The 22767-nt window shown below is 37.8% G+C and overlaps 3 protein-coding genes across 3 annotated transcripts in view; all 3 read left to right on the plus strand.

Annotated features, from left to right (window-relative positions):
- Positions 1–13061, plus strand: part of LOC144517711 (heterogeneous nuclear ribonucleoprotein C-like 1) — a 48222-nt gene extending 35161 nt beyond the window's left edge. The window contains exons 3-7 of the mRNA XM_078249842.1: positions 4306–4356; positions 8475–8641; positions 10075–10188; positions 11167–11324; positions 11826–13061. Of these exons, the coding sequence (XP_078105968.1) occupies positions 4306–4356; positions 8475–8641; positions 10075–10188; positions 11167–11324; positions 11826–11864 (529 nt within the window). The 3' untranslated portion in view covers positions 11865–13061. The remainder of the gene's footprint in view (positions 1–4305; positions 4357–8474; positions 8642–10074; positions 10189–11166; positions 11325–11825) is intronic.
- A 1163-nt stretch (positions 13062–14224) lies between these two features.
- On the plus strand, positions 14225–15973 carry uraha (urate (5-hydroxyiso-) hydrolase a). The gene is made up of 4 exons (XM_078257722.1): positions 14225–14278; positions 15265–15404; positions 15535–15670; positions 15884–15973. Exons 1-4 carry the CDS (start codon positions 14225–14227, stop codon positions 15971–15973), a joined length of 420 nt encoding a protein of 139 aa, XP_078113848.1.
- Positions 15974–16680: 707 nt separating this feature from the next.
- On the plus strand, positions 16681–22383 carry pdcd5 (programmed cell death 5). The gene is made up of 6 exons (XM_078249851.1): positions 16681–16869; positions 18571–18614; positions 19859–19920; positions 20109–20200; positions 20295–20366; positions 21448–22383. The coding sequence occupies exons 1-6, from the start codon at positions 16804–16806 to the stop codon at positions 21493–21495; spliced, it is 384 nt and encodes a 127-aa protein (XP_078105977.1). The 5' UTR covers positions 16681–16803; the 3' UTR covers positions 21496–22383.
- Positions 22384–22767: the final 384 nt, after the last annotated feature.

Below are 22767 nucleotides of genomic sequence, written 5' to 3' on the forward strand. Positions count from 1 at the left end.
GCATGTTTATAGATTTTCACCAACTCTATAGATGTGATTACTTTCAGGCAAGAGCTGAGGTCCGCCATTATTTATTACATAATTTGTATTGTATTAACTTTAACATTATTTTAACTGTCCAGTCTGATAACTAAACAAAGAACTTTTGACAATGTTGTAAATTGATTGTAAAAGAAGTGCAGGACAAAAGACTACAGCAGTGATTATTTATCACCAAAGATTTTACCACAATCGAGAAAACAAGAATCTCACATAAAATGTCACTTTGATTCATTGTTATCGAGATTTAAATTGCATCTGTCAAGGCTCTAAGCCAATTGAACTACATCTCTAATAATTCAACACACACACACACACACACACATACACGCCTTCGAGGTTCTCCCATAGATTCGGCTGCGGTGAAACTGATGGTTTTGTGCCTACGGCGGGTGTTGAGTGTGCAGCATGTTGGAGGAAATCTCTGGGATGCTTTGTTCACAAAAAGCAACTTGTCATTGGCTAATACACACACAAACTCACACACAGACAGATGGGCACACTGAGGCTGAGATGATTTATAGCCAGCCATGTCTAATGGATTGCTTTGGCACTTGAGAAATTATGAAAAGAAATTAATTAGCCTTTAGTGACCCTGCTGTCTATCTCCCTCTCTCTCTCTCTCTCTCTCTCTCTCTCTCTCTCTCTCTCTAAAACACACACCCAGTGACCCAGGCACTTGGCTGCTCACTTTGGATGTAATTACGGTGGTGGTAAATGGGCTGTGCTAACCTGTCACAGATTTAGCTTTACTAAATCATATGAAATTACCTGTTTGTGTCACATCATCGGTGCACCATGGTGCCATATTTAGTGACCTGACCATCATTAAAATATAAATAACGAAATATGTATTATTCAACATTCAGTGGTTGAATAACAACAAACATAATGCATGTGATTTATACTGTTTACATTTTTATATTGAATTATTTATTATTCATTCAAATCTTTTAAATAATGTACTGTATATTAATTACACTATAATGGATAATTACATTTAAAGGGATTATAATATAGTAATAGAGAGATAAGTGACTGACAAATATAAGGAAAGTAGAATTTAGAAATTAAAAACTATTAAAAAAAAGCATGCAGTCAAATGTATGAGACAAGAAAACACAATAAATAACGTAAATAAGAATTAAAACTAAAGATTACAAAAGGTCTTTACAAAAATAAGTGTTTTAACAAATGATAATAACCCTGACTGCCACAGAGCCCGCAACACTACTATGATGAAGGTAAACCAGTGAACGCCAATGCGAAAGAAACAAACGGAGAGTTAACAGCAGCTTTGTTCCCCCTCAGTGAGGATTCCGGTGAATCGCTGTTATTTTCTATCTCTCTTCTGGCTGAATTCACTCAAGTTTTTTGTTCTCTTGTCCTTCTGCCTCTCAGTATGTTCTTAATGGGTACAGGATGTACTGTAAAAGGACAATTTACTAGAAATGCTTTTTTTACTTGTGTGTCCTCTAACACATAAGAATCAAGACACAAATGAGCTAAAACAACATGTAGCCCCTTCATTTCAAATGGGATACCAGAAGGCAGTCTTTAAATTTGATTGATATTAGGCTTTGCATTTTTTGGCAAGTGTGCAGCTCAAACATAAGCGTCAAATTCCTGCCTCCTGAGCTCTGAAAACCAGCTGGCGTGAGACAGAGAAGAGTCCGCTAAAGTAGACGTGATAACGGTCCACTCCAAAATAAGTCACACACAGTTTTCTTCAGTTTCAGAGACCCACACACAAGCACACAGATTCACACAACCCGGTGATGTTTGTCTGTCTATATTTGTACGAGTGTGTAATTCTGAATGTGGAGAAGTATTCGATTAAGTCCCCTGCTATTTATCCTGACATACAAAAATCATCTCTTCTTTGAGATGATCTGCATGACTACAACCAGGAGAATCACTGCCTCCCTGGGTGACAGATAAGCAGATGGTGAGGACTGTGGGTGTGTTAGTTTCCCAAAATATGTTGGAAGTTTCCTGAAAAATGGCATCTTTTTACGAATATATTGTCTGAAGCTGTCACTTGGATATGGTAACAAGTCACTCTAAAAGGTCTCAGTGATCTGTTATTGCAAATTACTTCATAGTGTTTTACTTTGTTGTCTTTGTATGCACAGTTTTTTCATGTTTGCTTACTTCAAAATGGCTATAAACTATATTTTTATATTAATAATGGATCTAAAGACTACTCTTGTATGTAAAAGGGCAACACATATTAATATATACAGTGTATATATATATTATTTTTTTTACTTTCTTAAAAAGTATCGGTTCAGGCACCGTTAATTATGTATGCGATTAATTTCGATTAATTAATCACAGAGTATGTAATTAGATTATATTTTTTAATCGATTGACAGCCCTAATATATATATATATATATATAAAATATTACTCGATCTGCAGTTCCTCTTAGCCCTACGGGGCATTTTAACGTCTTTCAGTTAATTGTTTTGACTTTCTAGCCCGAAGCTTTGCTGTCTTGGTTTTTGGTCTTGGTTCTCACTGCTCTCACCAGCGTAGTTTTTGGCAGCAGTTTTCAGCAAAAACATTCTAAAAACCCACTGTGCACTACCTGCCCAGCATCAAACAGCAGACAGACTCAGCGACTAGCTGTTGAACCTAGTGGAGCATGTAGCAGCTAAAGAGACAGATATTTCCCTCAGTTGGAAGAGACCAAAAATAAAGCTAAGCTAAGAGAGTGAATGTTGGACAGGTAAACAGAAACACAATTTCAAATATGATCAAGTTAACCATATCAACTTCAAAGGTGATATGTCAATGTTGTGTTCACAACTTGTTTCCACTCCCCCCAAGTGGCCAAAAAAATCAATTACTGCAGGTTTAAGTCATACATGTACAGATTAAATATTCTTAGATGCAAGAAAGGTATGCAGGAATCTTCATTTTTATCATAGATCTGCTTACTTTTACAGTGCAAATTATCAATTATCTTGCAAGTAAAGCTTTTGAATTGAATTGAAGTGCAAGACTGATTGAGTAAAAATGGAGAGAGTGAGGTCAGTTTAAACAAAGGGGGTGAGTCAGAGAGCGAGAGACAAAGAGAGACAGAGGGAGGGTGAGAAACATGGAGGGATTATTAATGACTGTGTGTGGATTAGAGAGGAACGTTGAGGTCTGACACACCAGAATGTGATCTCGCTCTGGCTTAATGTCACTTTTCTGTCCTCCACTTCCTCTGGTCTGTTCTGCAGGTACACTCCAGCTACCAGCCCATATACGTTCACTCCTGTCACATTACTCACCTGCCTCACTGCTTGCCTCACCAAGCCCACACATGGAGATGTTCAGTGAGTGGTACTACGGTGGCCCTGAAGTGCAAATCACAAAAGCAAATAGAAAAACGCAACGGCAAATATGAAAACACGACAGCAAATATGAAAACACGACAGCAAACATGAAAACACGACAGCAAACACGACAGCAAACAGGAAAACACGACAGCAAATAGGAAAACACTTCAAGAAATCATAAAACAACAGCAAATCATAAAACACAACGGCAAATAGGAAAACACAACGGCAAATTGGAAAACACGACAGCAAATAGGAAAACACTTCAATAAATCATAAAACAACAGCAAATCATAAAACACAACGGCAAATAGGAAAACACAACGGCAAATTGGAAAACACGACAGCAAATATGAAAACACGACAGCAAATATAAAAACACGACAGCAAATTGGAAAACATGACAGCAAATAGGAAAACACGACAGCAAATATGCTGTCGTGTTTTCGTATTTGCTGTCGTGTTTTCGTATTTGCCGTTGTGTTTTATGATTTATTGAAGTGTTTTCCAATTTGCTGTCGTGTTTTTATATTTGCTGTCGTGTTTTCATATTTGCCTTTGTGTTTTCCTATTTGCCGTTGTGTTTTATGATTTGCTGTTGCGTTTTTCTATTTGCTGTTGTGATTTGCACTTCAGGGCCACCGTATGGTACAGTTGGCACACAAGACAATTTTTTTATAGATTTTCTACCTTGGATGCTGCAGCAAATCCAATGTCTTTTTCTCGCTGGCTGGAGATCATGAACACTGATTTCTTTCTAGATGAAGTAATTGTGCGATATAACTTAGGCTTACACACATTTATACACCAACCAAGCTTACTGTGTGTTAAGTGAAATGTGTGATCACCCCAGTAAAATTGCGCTGTGTGGATTTGACAAATACTTTACTTACCACCTCCTCTGTATCCATCTCTTTCTCCACCTCTCCTGCAGATCTGAGTTTGACCTGGACTATGACAGCTACCACGAGGACTACTATGACAGGTACTGTTAGAAAGCCACGCATGGTAGCTCACACACCTTATTGCTTGTCTGCGTGTCACACGAGGGTAAAGGAAGAGGCAAGAATGGATTCTTCATCCTTGCTGTCTCCAAAAGTCTCTGCTCCCCCTCGCTGTCTGCCACACAGCTGTCAGTCATCCTGTCTTTGCTTACAATGTTGTCTGTTACTACTAAACAGCCAGGAGCTCACTCGTCACACACATACACACAAATGCATTTTTTCTGTAAAGACACCCAGATTGTGGATTTCTAATGTGTGGTCCCATTTGAGCATCCTAAATCAGGCTTACTCTCAAATGACTCTGTGTTTAGCAGACATTTGCTTCAGCTGCATCCATGTGGTTAAAGATGTTGCTTTGAATTCTAGAAGCATTATATTAAGCATTTATAGCAGCATATAGCTCTAAATGACTATAGTACTGTATATTGAGTGTTAAATATCAATACAAGTGATCCATTGTTCACTCTGTTCAATTCACATCAGTGTGCTTTATAAAAATGAAAGCTAATAACTATATTTTGTGAAATGTTGCAAGATGAGACATTATTGGTACATACAGATATGTTGTTACCGTGTGTCTGTCTCAGTATGTTAACATTGAAGGAAAAACCTTCAAAAGCGCACTCTGTAGACCCAAACTAACAGAAAATCTATTTCTCTCATCTCTGCCTGAAAGCAAACAGAAAACTGCTTTCATTTACTGGAGTCTATACTTATAACCAAATTGAGGGTATAAGAAATAACTAGTACTGGACCAAAATAACCAGATGTTCACTGAAAGACTAAGAAAGCTAAAACCCTTCATATTTGAATGACTAGGCTTTTGTAGCTGACTAAATATGTTTTGTTTTTTTTCAATCTCGGAATTACTAAAACTGAAATGAAAATCACTGCCAAACATGGCAATCTCTGTTGTGAAAATGTCACAGTTTACAGGTAACTTTCTCAGGTTACAAGATTACGTTGTCAGTAAATTTGCAGTCTCTACCAGATGCCAGAACAGGATGACAACAACCATACATTAGGGTTACGAAATGCCCTTTAAAAACACTGAAATTGAGCATATTGTTTGGGATTGATCATGAACTCCGTTAGTTTGCAATATGTTTACCCTTCCCATGTTACTGCAAAATACACTCTTGTTCAGTGTACAGTTACAGTTAAGTGTAGTGGTTAGGTAGATGAGGTAGTTAGACTGAGAGTCGCTCAGAGTGGTTCTCTATTATTGGTCCTCCACTGAAATTGCATAGGGACCTTCCTACATCACCCAAGAAGTACTCATAAACACTCCACTCAGCACATCTGAATAAAAGTGCGGCAGTCACACACACACACACACACACACACAGAGAATATAGACCTCATTCCAGCGCCTTTCTTGCACATATCGATGCGTATGAGTATTAACTGTCATCTTTTCTTTTTCTTTTCTTTTTTTTGCATTGGGTTAGCTCGCTCTGCATTTTTCTGTCTTTGCTCAGGGGGGAACACTCACCACTGATTTTCAATTTGTTTTTAACACAGTGCATGATTATTCCTCATGCTGTTGGCTAGCACTACTGACAGCTGTGTGTGTGTGTGTGTGTGTGTGTGTGTGTGTGTGTGTGTGTGTGTGTGTGTGTGTGTGTGTGCATGTGCGTGTGTGTGTGTGTGTGTGGGGGGTGGGGGTGGAAGCGTATGTGTTCATATTTATGTGTGCACACGTGTGTGTGTGTGTGCGTGTGTGTTTCTGTTTTTGTTGTTTTGTGGAATATCAATATGTGGGAAAGAGAGAAATTACTTTTTGTCGCTGTCCTCTTGTGCGAACACGATAGAAAAGTGTCTTTCAACACACCGATAACAGCTCGAGCTGACAAAGCTGTTTTCCGTGTGGGGTCTAATCCATAGAGACAAACACTCCCTCTCACACACACTCACACACTTTTCTGTAAATCCTCACTAGTCTACAGTCTCTCATTGTCTGAGCTTCCATTCTCTGAGATGACACTTCAAAGCCAGTGTAACAACACATTGTCTGTTTATTATCTGCCCCTGCAAACTGCTCTAAAGGACTTTAAACTCCCATAAGTCTTTGCTCTCCGGGTCTCACCACACGGACCATGCTCAAAGCCTCTAATCTCGCACACTTATGGTGGCCTAAAACACTTCATCCTTATGTGACATTGTGTGTGTCATCATGTGTGTGTGTCTGTAGACTGAAGAACACAGTCTGTGCAGAAATCTCAGTATCAAGTAGAGAGGCTTTAGAGAATATAAGACAACAGAAGACAATAGAGAAAACTTTTCAGTAAGTCGGGCTGCGTCTGACTGACTGGCTAATAGCTCAATCAGTAAATCTACATTACCTTTCCACTCCCAACTCCTTGGAGATGGCAGCTTGCCTCCCTGTTGTTGGCTGGTTACATACAGCAGGAAAGCTGTTCACTGTCAATGGCTTTGCAGAAACCATTAAGGCTGTACTCAGACTGTCCTCGATCCAGATGTGTCCAAATTGAGATTAGATTGAGTTTATCAGAATGATCAAGATTTTGTTATCTGCAGGTCTGAAAAGCACTCAATTCAGTTCCCTCATAAAAAAGTCTAAGATTTAATTTGCAAAGGTCTTGATGTATTTTATATATTTTTTCTTTGTATGTGGTTGCGGGCTGTCGAGAGACATTATACATTGTGCGTACTGTACAGTAAGATATTGTTTTTTTTGTTTCAGCCAGCACCATTAGACCTAAAACAAACACTGTCAATACTGCTAGCTACAGCAGGAAGCTCATCGTCTTTTAATGGGCAAGTGTCAACTTTAGCAAAAAGTTCAAATAATTAAATATTAAAATTGGTGGTTAACTCATCCATCAATTTTCTGCCACTTATCTAGACCAAAGTCACGTTGATTAATTATACTATGAATTATAGTTATAAACACCTGAGAAGTACTGAAAACATTTACATAAATGTCAAAGAATTAATGTCCAGTAGATAATCGTAGGTCCAATTGTCCCTACGTCATTCTTTGAACGGTATGACCATTACATTTTATTCTATGTGGTATTAGAAAGGTCTTAAAAAGTCTAGTAAGTAAATTTAGTTTGGTGAACACAGCAGAAACCCTGGCTATACGTTTTGGTCATTTTTTGATCCAAATCTCTCTCTCAATGCTACATTTAAATAGAAACATTAGTAGAATAATTCATAGATTTGATTGGCCTAGTTGCTGTGTTTCACCTGGTCATTGTGTCCATGAGTGCTGAGGTCAAATGTGAGATCAAATCACTTTCTGCTGCAATCACGACATCACCTCTATTTCTATTGAACCATACATGCATGCACACATACACACGCAGTGTCGTTTCTGTAAGCACTATATAGAGTTTGACTACGATACACCCCCTGTCACCAGCACTGCTAGCGTGGGGGAGAGCTACTGATTGGCCCTGACAGAACCAATTACATTCAGTGACAGATAGAGACATGGAGCTGTCCACAAAGAGAAGGCAACACCAGCGCAAGAGAGACAGAAACAGAGATAGAAAGTAAAAGACAAAGGAACATAGAATATAAATATCCATATTTATCTATGATTGCTTGTACAGATTATTTTCTCTCAATGGCACATATTTCCTTTATTGCTTTTTCCCAGCTTGTTTCACCTTCTTGTTTGAGCTCGGGCTGGGTTTGCAAATGTTCAGCATGCTAATACAGTACCTGAGTTTCAACACTGACAAAACAATACATTACATCAATACTTTATGTTTATTGAACAATTTTATACATAAACATACATTCAAGTTGTTACAATATTTATTTTGTTTTAAATCTTCGATGCCTTATTTTAAGAAATATAAACATATTTTTCTACAGTACCCTTTCTTTTTCATGTAACTAAAGCCAAAGTTCGCAAATTTAAGTGTTGCCTAAAGACTAGCTAAATAAAATACAGTCTAAAATTGTCAGAAATTTGATTTAAATCACAAACTCCATCCTCATGCACAACCCTCTCATGCTTGTGAGCAGGCTCTCTTTCATCTTATTTCAGTCAAACACTTGGATTGCATAAAATCATAGTTAAAGGTGAGTTGTTTTAAAATGATATCTACTGAATTTCTAGGGTCTATGACTACCAGCGTGTGCCGGCATCCCTGTCTCCTCTGCCCCTGGGACCCAGTCTGGCCAAGCGATCCCGTTCCTCCTCCTACTCCTCCGGGCACAGACGCAGTCGAGACAGAACTCACTCCAGAAGCTCCAGAGCCCACTCCACTTCAACCACAGCCAAGTGTGAGTAATATGAATGGAGTAAGTCACAAAAAAGGTTGCATTAGATGCTGCAGATTTATACTGTTTGTCTAAAACTCAGGTAAGGGGAATGCCTCTCTGTATGAAGTGATAAATATAAAGCTTAGATCCAAAGATATTTTGCCTCTCATCTTTTCACTATAAAGCAGTCACAGACAAAATTAGCTATGTGTAGTTTACTAGAGTCACAGCACACAATTACTGGGTATTGAAGTTCAAACAGTCAACGGTTTCTTTTTCTGTGATGCTACAGTACAGTACTCTGATGAGAGAAACGATAATTAGCTGTATTCAAACCACAGCTCCATGACACCTAAATCTGAGCTTGAGTGGCAAATCAGAAATGCAAATTAATTCTGCACATGCTGCCCAGCCCAAGTAGTATAACATCAAATAATACCAATATGCCCTGATTTAATATTAAATACCCCAAATGGTTTACTTTGCAAGCACTTTTTTCTTTCTTTCATTGTCACATTGTTATAATAACATTTTAGGACATATGCTTATTTGCTTTCTTGCAGAGTTAGATGAGAAGATTAATACCACACTCATATATGTATCAGACTGTGAAGCTACAACCAAAAGCCAGCTACTTAGACTTGAAGCAGGGTGAAACAGATAGCCTTGCTTTGTCTAGGGCGGCTGTGGCTCAGGAGGTAGAGCGGGTCACACGGTTGGCGGTTTGATCCCGGGCTCCTCCTGTCTGCATGTTAAAGTGTCCTTGAGCGAGACCGTGAACCCCAAGTTGCTCCTGATGGGCAGGCCAGCACCTTACATGTCATCTCTTCCACCATTGGTGTGTGAATGAGAGGTAAATTGTAAAGTGTTTTGTCCAGTAACACAGAATGGTGCTATATAAATGCAGTCCATTTACTGTACATTTGTCGAAAGGAAAAAAGAAATTCACTTACCAGCACCTCTCTAAAGCTCACTAATTAACACATTAAATCTTGTTTGTTTATGTAAAAAACGACAAGTTGTGGTTTTATGGGGGGGGGTTATTATTTCTCAGTAACTTCCTGGAGTCTCTGCTGGTTGCCTGGCAACCTCACAGTCACGACAAGACCAAAGAAGTCACTGCGCCCAGTTTACAGATTTCACACTTCAGTTTTGGGTACTGATTAAACAAACAGGACATAATGTGTTACTCAGTGAGCTTTACAGGTGCTAGTAGGTGAATTTTGTTACCTTAGAACAGAGCCTTTTCCCCGTGTTTCCAGTCTTTTAGCTAAATTAAGCTAACCACCTGCTGAGGTAGCTTCTGGTATAAATCTTCTCATCTAACTCTATGCAAGAAAACAACTTAGTGCATTTTCCAATATGTCTAACTATTCCTTTAAAGCTCTCCCTAAAGAGATTTTCAGCTTGTGTAATTTCCTAATGTCCTTTACGAACTCTCTTCATCCCTGCAGTAGGCATGGAGGAGTTGCAGGTGATTAAAAAGGAGCTGACTCTGATAAAGACACAGATCGATGGGCTGCTTGACAGTCTTGACAGGATGGACCCACAGAGGAATGACCACAAAGGTGAGACACTCATTCACAAAGACAGTGTCGGCAGGTAGGTGCGAGATCGAATGATAGATAATCTATTCGCACATCAAAAACATTTTAAGGTGGACTCCGCTACTTTCAGATTTCTGCTTGATTAGCTCCACCAGTCACAACCCCAATCAAAATGATTCAGGATCTGTGCCGCAGGGGAAACTGGGGGATGGGAAGGCACTGCACCACCAGAGCCACTCCTATTTTACCTGACAAATCAGTTATTTCCCTCCAGTCAGGGATTTTTTTAAAGTTGAATGAAGGCCGATATCAACTGGAATGCGGGTGTCTGAATTTATGGTTGTGAGCAAATTATGGAACATGCTGAACAAACAGTGCGGTTGAAGGAACTGACTGATGAAGCCTCAGAAAACAGACAAATATCAAGGACTGAGAACAGCAGAGCAGTGTGCATGGAGAGAAGAACTGCTGCTGCCCTCATGTGGACATTTGAACACAACACAGTTCCTGCACCTGCCAAAAACAGCCAAAGAAAAGCACAGGGCAAAGCTTGATCATCCTTCCTACGGGAATTGGTTTTACTGGATTCTTAATTAAACTGAAACACAGTTTACACCACTCATTTGGTGTAGTCCACCCTCCTTTGAGCACTATATCTTCAGTGTATGCTAAATTAACATGTAGGCTACTACTTTGAATGACCTTGGACTAGCTTATTTAAAAGCACTCATCTTCATATTAAGTTATCTCCGGCTCTACTTGATTCCCCAGTTCCTCACTATCTAGCTCTGCTGTCTCTCGCTTCCCCCTCACTATCTCTTCATCTATCCTTCATCCTGTCACTCCCACTCTTGCTTTCTGCCTGTCATCTAGTGCAAAGTCCCCAATATTTTCATCTTTAGCCCACAGAAATGTATTTTCTTCACACTTCAAAGGAAACAGGACCTAATCTCCACACCTAAACTCCATGCGTGAATCTGTTTTATTCCTGTGTCGTAGGGTCTCCCCTGAGAGAGGACAGTCCAGCTGGCTCACCGTACGCTCTGTCTGCCAGCAGCCCCGAGCACTCCCTCTCCTCCCTCTCTCCACCCAGCTCCCGCCATCGAATCCACAGGGAAAAACCTGACCTGAGGGAGCCAGATGATGACCACCACACGGTAAATGCCTCTGAAGTTTGTCTGCACTTAATCAGGAATGACTTAAAAGTGCAGCTCCTCTTGCTTTTATTTTCCTGTTCTTGGTGATATTATTGAGATTCAAAATGGGTCAAAATGGTGTTGCAATTGTTGTTAAGTATGTCTGTCATGGCCCAATTTTGTTGATAAAAATATATTAATACACAGGAAAACTCAGTTTTCTCCGGAAATTCAAAACATCCAGAACAGATTTTAATTTTTAATTAATTACAGTTACATTATTTATACATTTATTTAAGAACATTTTTCTTTGGCTTTAAAATGACACAGACAAGATAACCATCTTTCTGTCCTGTGAGGCGAGTGGACGTGAAACAACTACAGAGACTCTACTACTGTAAAATCAATTTCTACTTGCACCATTCAGTTTTACTTAGTCATCGTGAGCTTGCAGGTCAATGAAATGTCTCTTTGTTTTGTTGCTCACTACCCTGTCTTTGTCTGTCTGTCTGTCTGTCGAAGATGAGCAACCGCAGCTCTGACCCCGAGGAAGAAATATGAGGGAGGAACATAAGAAGACATAGAAGACATGGGTTAAGTGCCAAACATGGAGGAAGAGAACAACAGACACCAAGCCAACACTCATATCAATGGCTCAACAGGGTGTAGCCTACATATCAGATAACACAATGCATTTAATTGTATCACAGCAGCTTGGTTCCTGTGACTTTTAAGTAAAACTAAAACACTGACACAAGTGACTGATAAAACCCAAGTACACATAGACAGAGTAATTATAAAGGACAACTGGAAGCACAGTGGCGAACTTAACTTTTCATTGGCCTAAGCAGGCATTCCAATTGAATTGTATGAGATGGTTTGCACCAATGCCAATGTTACAGTATTAATCTGAATATTTCAGTATTAATCCAAATGAGACAATAGGGTTATCTGATTAAAACCATGTAAGCATTTACCAATTTATCTTGTCCACATTAAAAGCTTTCTGAAACAGGCAGCACATGCCAGAATCAGACCAATTTAGGAATTAGGAATTAGGAAGGAACAATTTATGTGTGGTCTTATATCTTGAATTAGATAATGTACAAACATTATAGAACTGGGAATATTATTGAAGCAGTTGTACACAATGTTAACAGCTTACTTAAATATAATTACTTTCAGAATAAGGGTAAAACTGGCATATTGTGTGCATGTACTTTAATGCGGAATGAAAATCCCTTTCTGTGGATCACAAAGTATTTTGACTTGTGAAAGCAAAATAAATTGGTACACTTTCATATTTGATCTTTCAAGAAGGCTTTTTGTTGACGCTCAATTCACCTTTTCTATTTATTTTATTCTTCTATTAGAGTTTAGCTACTCAAAGTAAACCACAGTAATCTTTGAGAGATTGAATAGTCACACTGATCATTCTGCTAGTATGTCTTTTCTCTACTTTAAATGTATTAGAGGAATGTTACTACTCTCTTCCACCATGTATTTGGCACTTTTAAGACATGCAAATGCCCAAGTCAGGGTGTAATATTGTGTATTATTGTAAACTTTACTGTAATTGTTGAACTGTCTGATTTTAATCTTGCTGTAGGACTTCTCATATGTTTTTTTTTAAAAAGAAAACAATTATGTTATTCTTATGATGTTACATGTTTTTGTTTGCATTCTTCAGATTAGCCAAGTGGAAATACTCATTGTCACAGTAATAAAAGTATTTTCATATTGAGTATACATACAGTAGCCTACATGGGAGTGTGTCTTTATTCTGAGAGACCCAGATAGACAGAGTAAAAACTTGAAAGAAAAACTGTGGTAGAGAAATAGAATAAATAATGTGAAGAATCCATAGTTATCTTTAATTGATCAATTATAAAATCATGAAATGTTGGAAGCACTGCTTCAAAAGAGGACCACTTACAGTGTGCCACTAATCCAAAGTGTATAAGTCGTACAATAATAGAGTCCATCCCGAACAGAGGAATGCTGATAAATATGCTGTAAATATCACCTTGCATGCTAGAAGTCAGAGTGGACCGGCTAGATGTGATCACAGGTCTCTTTGAAGTCACAACAGCTCGTATCCTCTGTGCACGGATGGTTTGACCTTAGGTCAGTCTCATCCTCAGGGAAAATTGTGCACATTCTCATCCATTCCTGCCTGGTTAAGGATGATGCCATCAACACTGCCCAGACTGCAGCAGTTTCCACCTAGAGCAAGTTGTCCATTGCTGATGGGACTCCAAACTCCTGTGACAACAACATGGCAGCCAGGACAAAAATAGATTAAGAGATACATTTTCTGCAGACAGTTATTTAAAAATCGTCGTACTGTACCTAAGAAGAAAATAACTTGTTCAAAGTTATAATTTTTCATTAAGTTTTAATGTGTTTACAGGGCTGTGCTTTTCAGCATTTTGCTCCAAAAGATCCCTCATTTTTGAAAATATTACATTGAACACTTAATTTCATTAAAATTAGAGATTGGGGGGTGAAAGGAGGTATGACACACGCAACATGTCTGTCAGTGGAATAACTTGTGGAATGCAGGAAGTTGTAGGTTGTGTAGTGTTCATAAACCCAGCAGTCAAACATAACAGTCAGAAAATGAAAACAGACTTTGTTCCTTTTTATTCCATCAATTGTGCTCGTCTGCATGTGCTTCGGCCTCTGAGCAGTCCACTTTTATCATCCCTTTCCACTAAGTTCAAAGTGCTGAAAACATAGTGTGCACAACCAGTCTTCTGTTGACAAAAAGATAAGCACATGTGTACTGAATGTCATGCTTAATAGTGTGCACAACTGCAGGAGGACAATGTGACAAACATCTAATACTGTTTAATAAACCATAAAATTAGTTTGATTTGGTTAAAACTGCTGAGTTTGGATTTTATTCATCAGTGCACATGAGTGCATACAGGCTGCAGCAACTCAAGGGTCATATTGTGCCTGGAAATAAGGTAAGCACAAAATGTATAATACATATGTGAAGTGATAAATATTCAATATGTTGTATTGTACCGACGTACACTATTTTATAGCAACAACAGAAACTCTGTGGCTGAAGAGCTATTTTGTGAGAAGTGAGAGTCTACAACAGCAGTCAATAATTCAGTCACTGAAATAAAAAACATTTGATTTATTAATTGTTAAAATGTGGAATGTAAAATCTTATATCCAGGGTTTCTATTCATCAGTTAGATGTTAATAATAGTAATCAGCTTTTTGAGATAATTACATGACCTCTTATATGATTATTCTGAGGATTACTACATAACAAATCACAACGTGCATGTTCAATTTGCTCAATCCTTTTTTTCCCCAGGATTTCAAATTTCAATAGATGACAGACAAAACTATAAATCTGCAGAAATCAGCTTATGTGCAGGATTTTTTCTCTGCATTCCCAAATACCTCCAACATATTATTTGAATACATTATTTTAATTTGAATACATCCATATTTGATGGTTCTCCCTTTAAATGTCTAACTTTTCATTACTGATGAAGGAAGCAGAAAGCACAGTATTAAAATTAATATATACATCAAAATACTCCCATATTTCAACTTAGTTTTTGACATACCATTGTCTTAAAACTTTGAAAGAGCTGTGCTATATAAATTTAAGATAGGGTGTTAAATTGTGTATCTTCTCAAGTTGGAATAAACTGCCAAAGATAATTAAAAATCCTGTGAACTCAATGTTGCTTTAAGAAAAGTAGGCCGGCATGAATATTTTTATTTTATTTATCTTGTATTTAGCCAGAAAGGTCCCATTGAGATACAATATGTCTTCTTCAAGGGAGTCCTGGTCAGTATATGTATACAATCGTATGTTTTTGCCAGTAGTCAAAAAAGTATTCGTGGAATTTTTAATATTGTGGGCTAATGTGATTTCTTGAGATTTAAGTAGATCCATTTAAAGTCGTACTTCCTTGTTCTGTAGATCACAGCAATGGCAGGCTTGCCTAGTCCTCTGACCACCCATGTGCTGAACACTGCAATGGGTGTCCCTTGTTCAAACATGGCCCTCAGTCTCTATCGACAAGACCCTTCCACTAATGCCTGGAGTTTGATAACCACTGGGTAAAAAACTGAGAACAAAAGCCATATAGGCAAAATACCACATATAGTCACAAAGTTTGATTACAGGAAAATTTCAAATAACACTACTGGACAATGTATATTTTTATTCACCCATATTTTTTCTCAACAGGACCACTAATGCTGATGGACGTTGCCCAGGACTCATCACAAAACAAACATTTACTTCTGGTGTGTATAGAATGCGTTTTGAGACTGCTCAGTACTGGGAGAGTATAGGGGAGACCTGCTTTTACCCGTATGTTGAGGTGAGGAAAGGCTTAAAATGTTGTGTGTTGACATGTTGACCTCAGCTTTCATTCTTAGGCGTAATGCTGCTTTACGTTTGTAGGCGTTACCATATTTTTGTTACTAGATCAGTGAATTTGTATCCTCATTTAACCTGTCATATTCATGCTGTTAATAATCCAGAGACTATCAGTCAGTTGTTGATCTCTTTCATGTTTGGTGTTTTGCTGCAGATTGCCTTCACTATAAATGACCCAGGCCAAAAGTACCATGTCCCTCTACTCCTGAGTGGTTTCTCTTACAGTACATACAGAGGGAGCTAAAGATCAAGTGGGATGAACCTCCTGCAGCTACCTCCATCTGTCAGCTGTTGAACACATCACAGGCAGAGGCAACTCCACCAAGAACATTAATCTCAGCACCCTTACAGTCACACCTATTAACAAAACAATACCCCATTTGAATGATTCTTGCATTTAAATAATGATGTTATAATCAATAAAAGATATTTTGCAATTAAAGAACCATATTACTCATATAGACTACTTATTATGCTTCCATAATATGTATCACTTATTTAAACAGTTAAGACATACAGTGGCTCAATTAACCTATCAAATAAGAGGCCATGATAAAATCAAATGTGTATTTTATCAGCACACTCTCTCTGTACTTTATATGAAGTGAAACTGGTTAAAATTCACATTTTATATAAATAGCATTAAATAAGGTCTATTAGTATTACATATACACTGATTTTGAAAAGAAGACCTTAAAGTCAAATTCTGTCACACTTGGGGCCATCCCCATTCTCAACAGTATTAGGCTACTTATTGGTCAAAACATTGAATACATTGGCCTATAATACGAGACATCATTTATTTGTAATAAAATGAACATTTATTTAATTTCCAGAAATCTGTCCAGAAAGAGTATCCTACACCCCAAACAAACCTCGTTTTCTTATGTGATCCCTACTCCGTGCTCGATTGCTTTACCCTGGGTGTTGGATCGGTTTTTTCGATGTTGATTACATTCCCCTAAACTAGGTAGGGCCTTGCCACTGATGGGAGTTTAGGGTGCATTTTACTACGTTACCTCATCCCTTCTAAGTCTATTAGGTCCATCTTACTATTATACATAATAGTAAACCATGGCAGACGACGAATTAGATGCAATTAGGCGGCAAAGAATGGCGGAACTACAGGCAAAGCACGGGGTAAGGACAAAACATGAGCTGAAGCGTGTTTGCGGCCGCCTTAAAAGGAGATGCTGAGTTCACAATGCTGCTAGCTAATGTGGCTAAACCAGTCACCACAACTCAACTAGTTTAACTGTCACTCAGGGGATATACATAGCCCACTATTCAGAGCCATGCTCAGTGTAAATTAACCGTAATTTACTCAGTAGTTAGTTCGATAAATCACAGTTATAACCAACTCTCTCCAAGTCTGTCTCACTGGCACTGCGCACACCCCTCTGTGACAATGACCGTGTTAGCTGAGCAAAATTGATCAACGACTAATAAGACATGAACCTTAAGAGTGTTTCTGGCAAATTCAGTACATAACGTTAGTAGACTGGCGAGCAGTTGGGGTTGAGTATTTTCTTAGATTGTCCGTAAAATTAGATTTCGGTTTCCTAGCCACATAGGCTAATTACTGAAACATTAACATATAGCAAAAGGTAACTACTTTATCATATGGTGGCATCCTTTATAAATTAAATGTGAAAACCTGGATTTCTTGAAGAAGATTCCAATCATTGCAGTCCAGTAGTCAACTAACGTTAACTGAAACACACACATAATGCTCAGTAAAGTTACAAACCGACCGATGAATTGTCTGGGCCAATATTTAAGACGATATTATCGTATCACAAATCAACTGGTACCAGTAGATTTTGCCAGATTAATAAGACATTACAGTACAGAAAGACTAAAGATATATTTGAGGTGCTCAGGGCTCTTGATCCCATCCTTTCTTCAGCTTTCAGTTCTCGAACCAAACCAGAACACTTAACAGACTTAAAATCAGAATTGGCTATACTATATATATCTATCTATATATATATATATATATATATATATATATATATATATATATATATATATATAGTACCAGTCAAAAGTTTGGGCACACTTTCGAAAGCTTGTCCAAACTTTTGACTGGTACTGTATATGCATAAAAACTTTTCTGGGAATGTGCCAAATTCTTTTGAAAAATAGGATACCATGTGGGTATGGTTTTCTATGGACAACATTCTGATATATTTATAAAATAGAAGGAGAAGAAGAATGTATATGTATGTATTGTATCTGTTGTTGTGTTTGTACAATCCACCACTCTTATCAAAATATATAAAAAAAATAGGAACTAGAACTATAATAATATGAACAATCACTAAATGTTTTCAGAACGGTATCATAAAAGGTTGTAGGACATACGGTATTTCAAGCTGCAAACATATATGGATTAAAAGGTGAAACAGAAAAACAATACTGCAGCACATTATGATATCCATCAAGATTAAGATAGTGCTTATATATCTATATAGACATTAAGATATAAGACGAACTTCCTGATACAATGTGGATGGATGTTAACATTATCTTTTAAACTAAAATATAGTAAAACAGGATTTTTAGAGATGTCTCTTGGCTCCAACTGTGCTCCTTATTTTGAACCGTGCAGGTCTTCATGATTAGTGTCTCACATGAAAAACGTCATTGAAAAACTCAAATAATCAAGAATCATGAAGAATGTCATTTTGACAGTTATTAAGGTCATCTGTGAGGCCGTTACCAAGGGGAATATTGGACTGGCATTGAAATTGTTTCTTTTAGGTTATGCATCTTCTAGTTAGCTAAATGCAGAAATACAACCTATATGTGATGCTGCTGTCTCACATGTTCTTTCAGGATGCTTCAAATAATCAGCAGCAAGGCGAGGAGGCCAAACAAAGGTAAGATATGTTAATTAATTTAAAGCAGACACATTTAGTGATTAAATTGTACTTATGTACAGTACAGTTTCTTTATTACTTAAATAGAGTTTAAATTAAACAACACCTGTGTACTGAATTATCTTAAAACTATTGTGAGATGATTACTGTTACGGTTGCAGTATATTGGAAAGCAAAGTTAAAGCGTAACTCTCGCCAAAATGCAACCTAGGGTCTTTTTGTGAATGTACCCGAGTCAAACTTTTGTTTAAAAGCATATTTAGGACGGAATCGCCACTTTTAAGATTTACCGTATTTTAGTTTTTCGGTCAAATGGCCTTTTGAATGGGAGAGCTAGGGCCACTTTTATGCTAGCCTCAAAATAGCTATTTTTAAAACACTAAGAAGGCTCGACACAATATGAAACTTTGCTCAAAATATCACCAGGGTCTCTACACCTTAACGAAAGCATTGACAACATTGTTTGTCTACCCAGAGTTCACTAAAAAAGGTTTTGAACAACTCACCGTAGCTGTTGTTGTTTCCGGCTGCTACCACCTCGGCAGTCAAAACGAGTCGAAATGCGAATGAACGGACTCCATATGAGGCTCCTTTTTCAACTACGAGGTCAATATTGTTTTTCAATAACGACAAAACAAGAAATAATCCGTGCATTAATATGGAACTAAGCTTTAGGAGCTTTCCATCTTTACTCTCCTCCCTGTTATGTTGCATTTGGAAATCGATTGTTTTTGACTGATGAAATGGCTGCGCAGGAAACAACAAGAGCTACGGTGAGTTGTTCAAAACCTTTCTTTTTAGTAAACTCTGGGTACATAAACAATGTTGTCAATGCTTTCGTTAAGGTGTAGAGACCCTGGTCATACTTCGAGCAAAGTTTCATGTTGTGTCGAGCCTTCTTAGTGTTTTAAAAATAGCTATTATGAGGCTAGCATAAAAGTGGCCCTAGCACTCCCATTCAAAAGGCCATTTGACCGAAAAACTAAAATATGGTAAATCTTAATAGTGGCGATTCTGTCCTAAATATGCTTTTAAACGAAAGTTTGACTCGGGTACATTCACAAAAAGACCCTAGGTTGAATTTTGGCGAGAGTTGCGCTTTAAGAACACTTTATATAAAATGTTTTGATGGCTTGACAGTTTAATGTATGTATTTTTATGTTTTCCTTTTACTGGTCTCAGTCTTAGATCCAAACAGTAGTAGGTAGTGCTGATGGGGTAATATTGTTACTTTTTATTCACAGAGAAACAGACATGAGGAACTCTATATTGGCTCAAGTTCTCGACCAGTCTGCCCGTGCCAGATGTAAGTGTGCTCTCAGATTTATTGTTCAGCCTGTTGAAAGGAATCCCTTTAGAAATGAATCATGCTCTTGTAGACCAAAAAAGGATTATTTAAAATGTGTGATGATTAGGCTGTGATGTATACCTATACTGTAAATACCACTCACATGTAAACACAAGGTGGTAAAATCAATTTCTTTTTTTTTTCAGTGAGCAATCTTGCTTTGGTGAAGCCGGAGAAGGCCAATGCAGTTGAAAACTATCTCATTCAAATGGCTCGTTTTGGAAAATTGGGAGCAAAGGTAAAAAGACCTTGTTGTGCTTGGAGTACTGATGTTGTTAATATTCTTCCTAATGCCAGGAGTGCAATGAATAGATGTTTTCTTCTTTTGTCAGATTTCGGAGTCAGGCTTGATCGAGATTCTAGAAAAAGTCAGTCAGCAAACAGACAAGAAGACGACTGTCACAGTAAGTTCCATTAAAGGCCCTGACACACCAAGCCGACGGTCGGCGTCGGCTGAACAGCCAATTCATCTGATTGGCTGTTAGGGGTGTAAGAAAATATCGATACACTTGAGTATCGCGATATTTTATTTAGCAATACTGTATCGATTTTTATATAAAAAATATTCATGTAAGACAGTGGTTCATGTTTATGTTGTGTTTAAACCCCCTACCGCTAGATGGCTATGCTGAGACGCACCACAAGTGTCCTTGCCTAGCAGTGCCTAGCAGTGCCTAGCAGTGCCTAGCAGGGCCTGACTTTTTGCTATAAGCTAACAATGTAGCTATGGCTGAACTTTGGCCTACTTTAGCATGTAAAAATTTGCTCACTAAGAACCTGTGAACCACAATCCCAAACTGGCAGTTTGGTTTTCTGTGTACTGAATTGTTTACCTAAAGTAAACTTCTTTGACTTTTTCTAAAAATACTTTTAAAAAAATCCCAATATATTGCCTTACGCACAGTATCAAAATGCATTGCAATATATTGAATTGTGACCCATGTATCGTGATACGTATCGTATCGCCAGATTCTTGCCAATACACAACCCTATTGGCTGTTCAGCTTGGAAACAAGAGTGAGGAAAACAAACGACTGTAACAGGCACACCCATGGCTCCTTTCATTTTTCATCTCATCTAATCAATTCAATACAGATAGAGCTGTCAAAACGGGTCAAAAATTACGTTTGAATGTTCCTTCTAAAAACACACAGGTTCGAATTATTGGAATAACTATTTTTGCACATTATGTCCATAAGATGGCAAACATAACCTACGAGATATACATACCTACTTGTTTAGGCATATTTATTCCAGCAATAACATGTCTTTTAAAAGATCTCTACATACCTACACATTACAAAATTAACTAACATTAATAAACTAATATCATACACTGTGATATTTAATATAAAGACCGTAATAGACCTCTCTCTGCGCCCTCTGCATCGCTAAACAATTAACCCCAAAAACGTCACCTATATTTGATTCATTATCAGTCACTTCTTACCTCCATCTTACATCTTTATGCTCTGTACTTGTCAGTTCAACAGGCGGAAGGTGATGGACTCGGATGATGAGGATGATTACTAACTTTAAACGGGAGCCCAGGAACCGGCCAAGAAATCTGGAGAGGATATGCTTCACTGGGACTCTGATGCTATCGTTGACCTGTTAGCTGAATCTGGAATGCCACACTAGCTTCTGTGTGTCTTTGGAAACCACATTACCAAGAGGGAAGAACAAAGTGGAGTTGACATTGTGGGGGGATGTTGGGGGTAGAATACACACATTGTCAAATAAGGGGCTCTTTTGCGATCTCTTTTCAATCAAGTAGCTACTAATGTGCTCTGCTTGTGTTTTACCCCTGACTGCTCATGGCACTGTTTGACTCCTCTAGTCCGTTTTCAAGTTATTTGAAGTAGTTGCTCTCTTTTTCTTTATTTTCGCAATGTTTGACTTCTGTTCTTCAATCACAAGAAGCTAGACACAATGCAAAACGCACTGCTGCTGATGCATTATATCTAGACTGAATACAGTACATTGTTCTCTGGTCAGGGCCAGCATCCCATTAACTTTGGATGTTGCACTTGGATATTTTCTTTTTGCTGACGTATCTTAAAGGTTTACATAAAACAATTTAAAAAAAAAAAAGCCTTACATTTAAATGTTTGTTTTTCTAGTGAACCACTTCTAAAATGATTATTATATGAAAAAGTGTTCAACCATTTTGAAAAGGTTTATTTGTTTTTATAAAGATGATGTTCCTTGGGTCAAGGCACACAACTATCACGGTTGTGACTAGGCTCAAGTCAAGAACAGGAAATCATCACACTGTATCCTCATTAGCATAGAAAAGGTTGACTTACTGTTTCTTTATAAATGATTGACTATTTCTTCTGAATCAACAATTTCAAGAGTTAACAGATTGCCGAGTGTATCCAACTACTTTTAAAATAAAAAAACAACGGAGAAACGTGATCTAATTTTTTTTCTGTAAGAAATGCACTGAATCAAGTCCTAAAAGCAAGCTTTTTTCCACAATAACGGGTTGCATTGCCTTTATTAGTTAGCTGGAGTTAGCATGGCTTTACAGTCAACATTCATTTTTACAAACACGATAATTTAGTGATACTTTAATTCATGTTCATCATTGCTTTGCACTTATGTCTTGCTGCATCGCCAAGACAAACATCTGATTCTACAAAGAGTGACCTTATCACCATTGGTGGAAGAATTTTCAGATCTTTCATTAAATGCTCCATGACAAAAGTCCTGCATTGAAAAAGTTTACTTAATTAAAGGTAAAAGTACCTTAGTATTATCCACAACATGTACTTAACGTAAAGTCTATACTGCCATGTA

The sequence above is a fragment of the Sander vitreus genome, chromosome 1 (assembly GCF_031162955.1).
Source record: "Sander vitreus isolate 19-12246 chromosome 1, sanVit1, whole genome shotgun sequence".
Taxonomy (NCBI): Eukaryota; Metazoa; Chordata; class Actinopteri; order Perciformes; family Percidae; genus Sander; species Sander vitreus.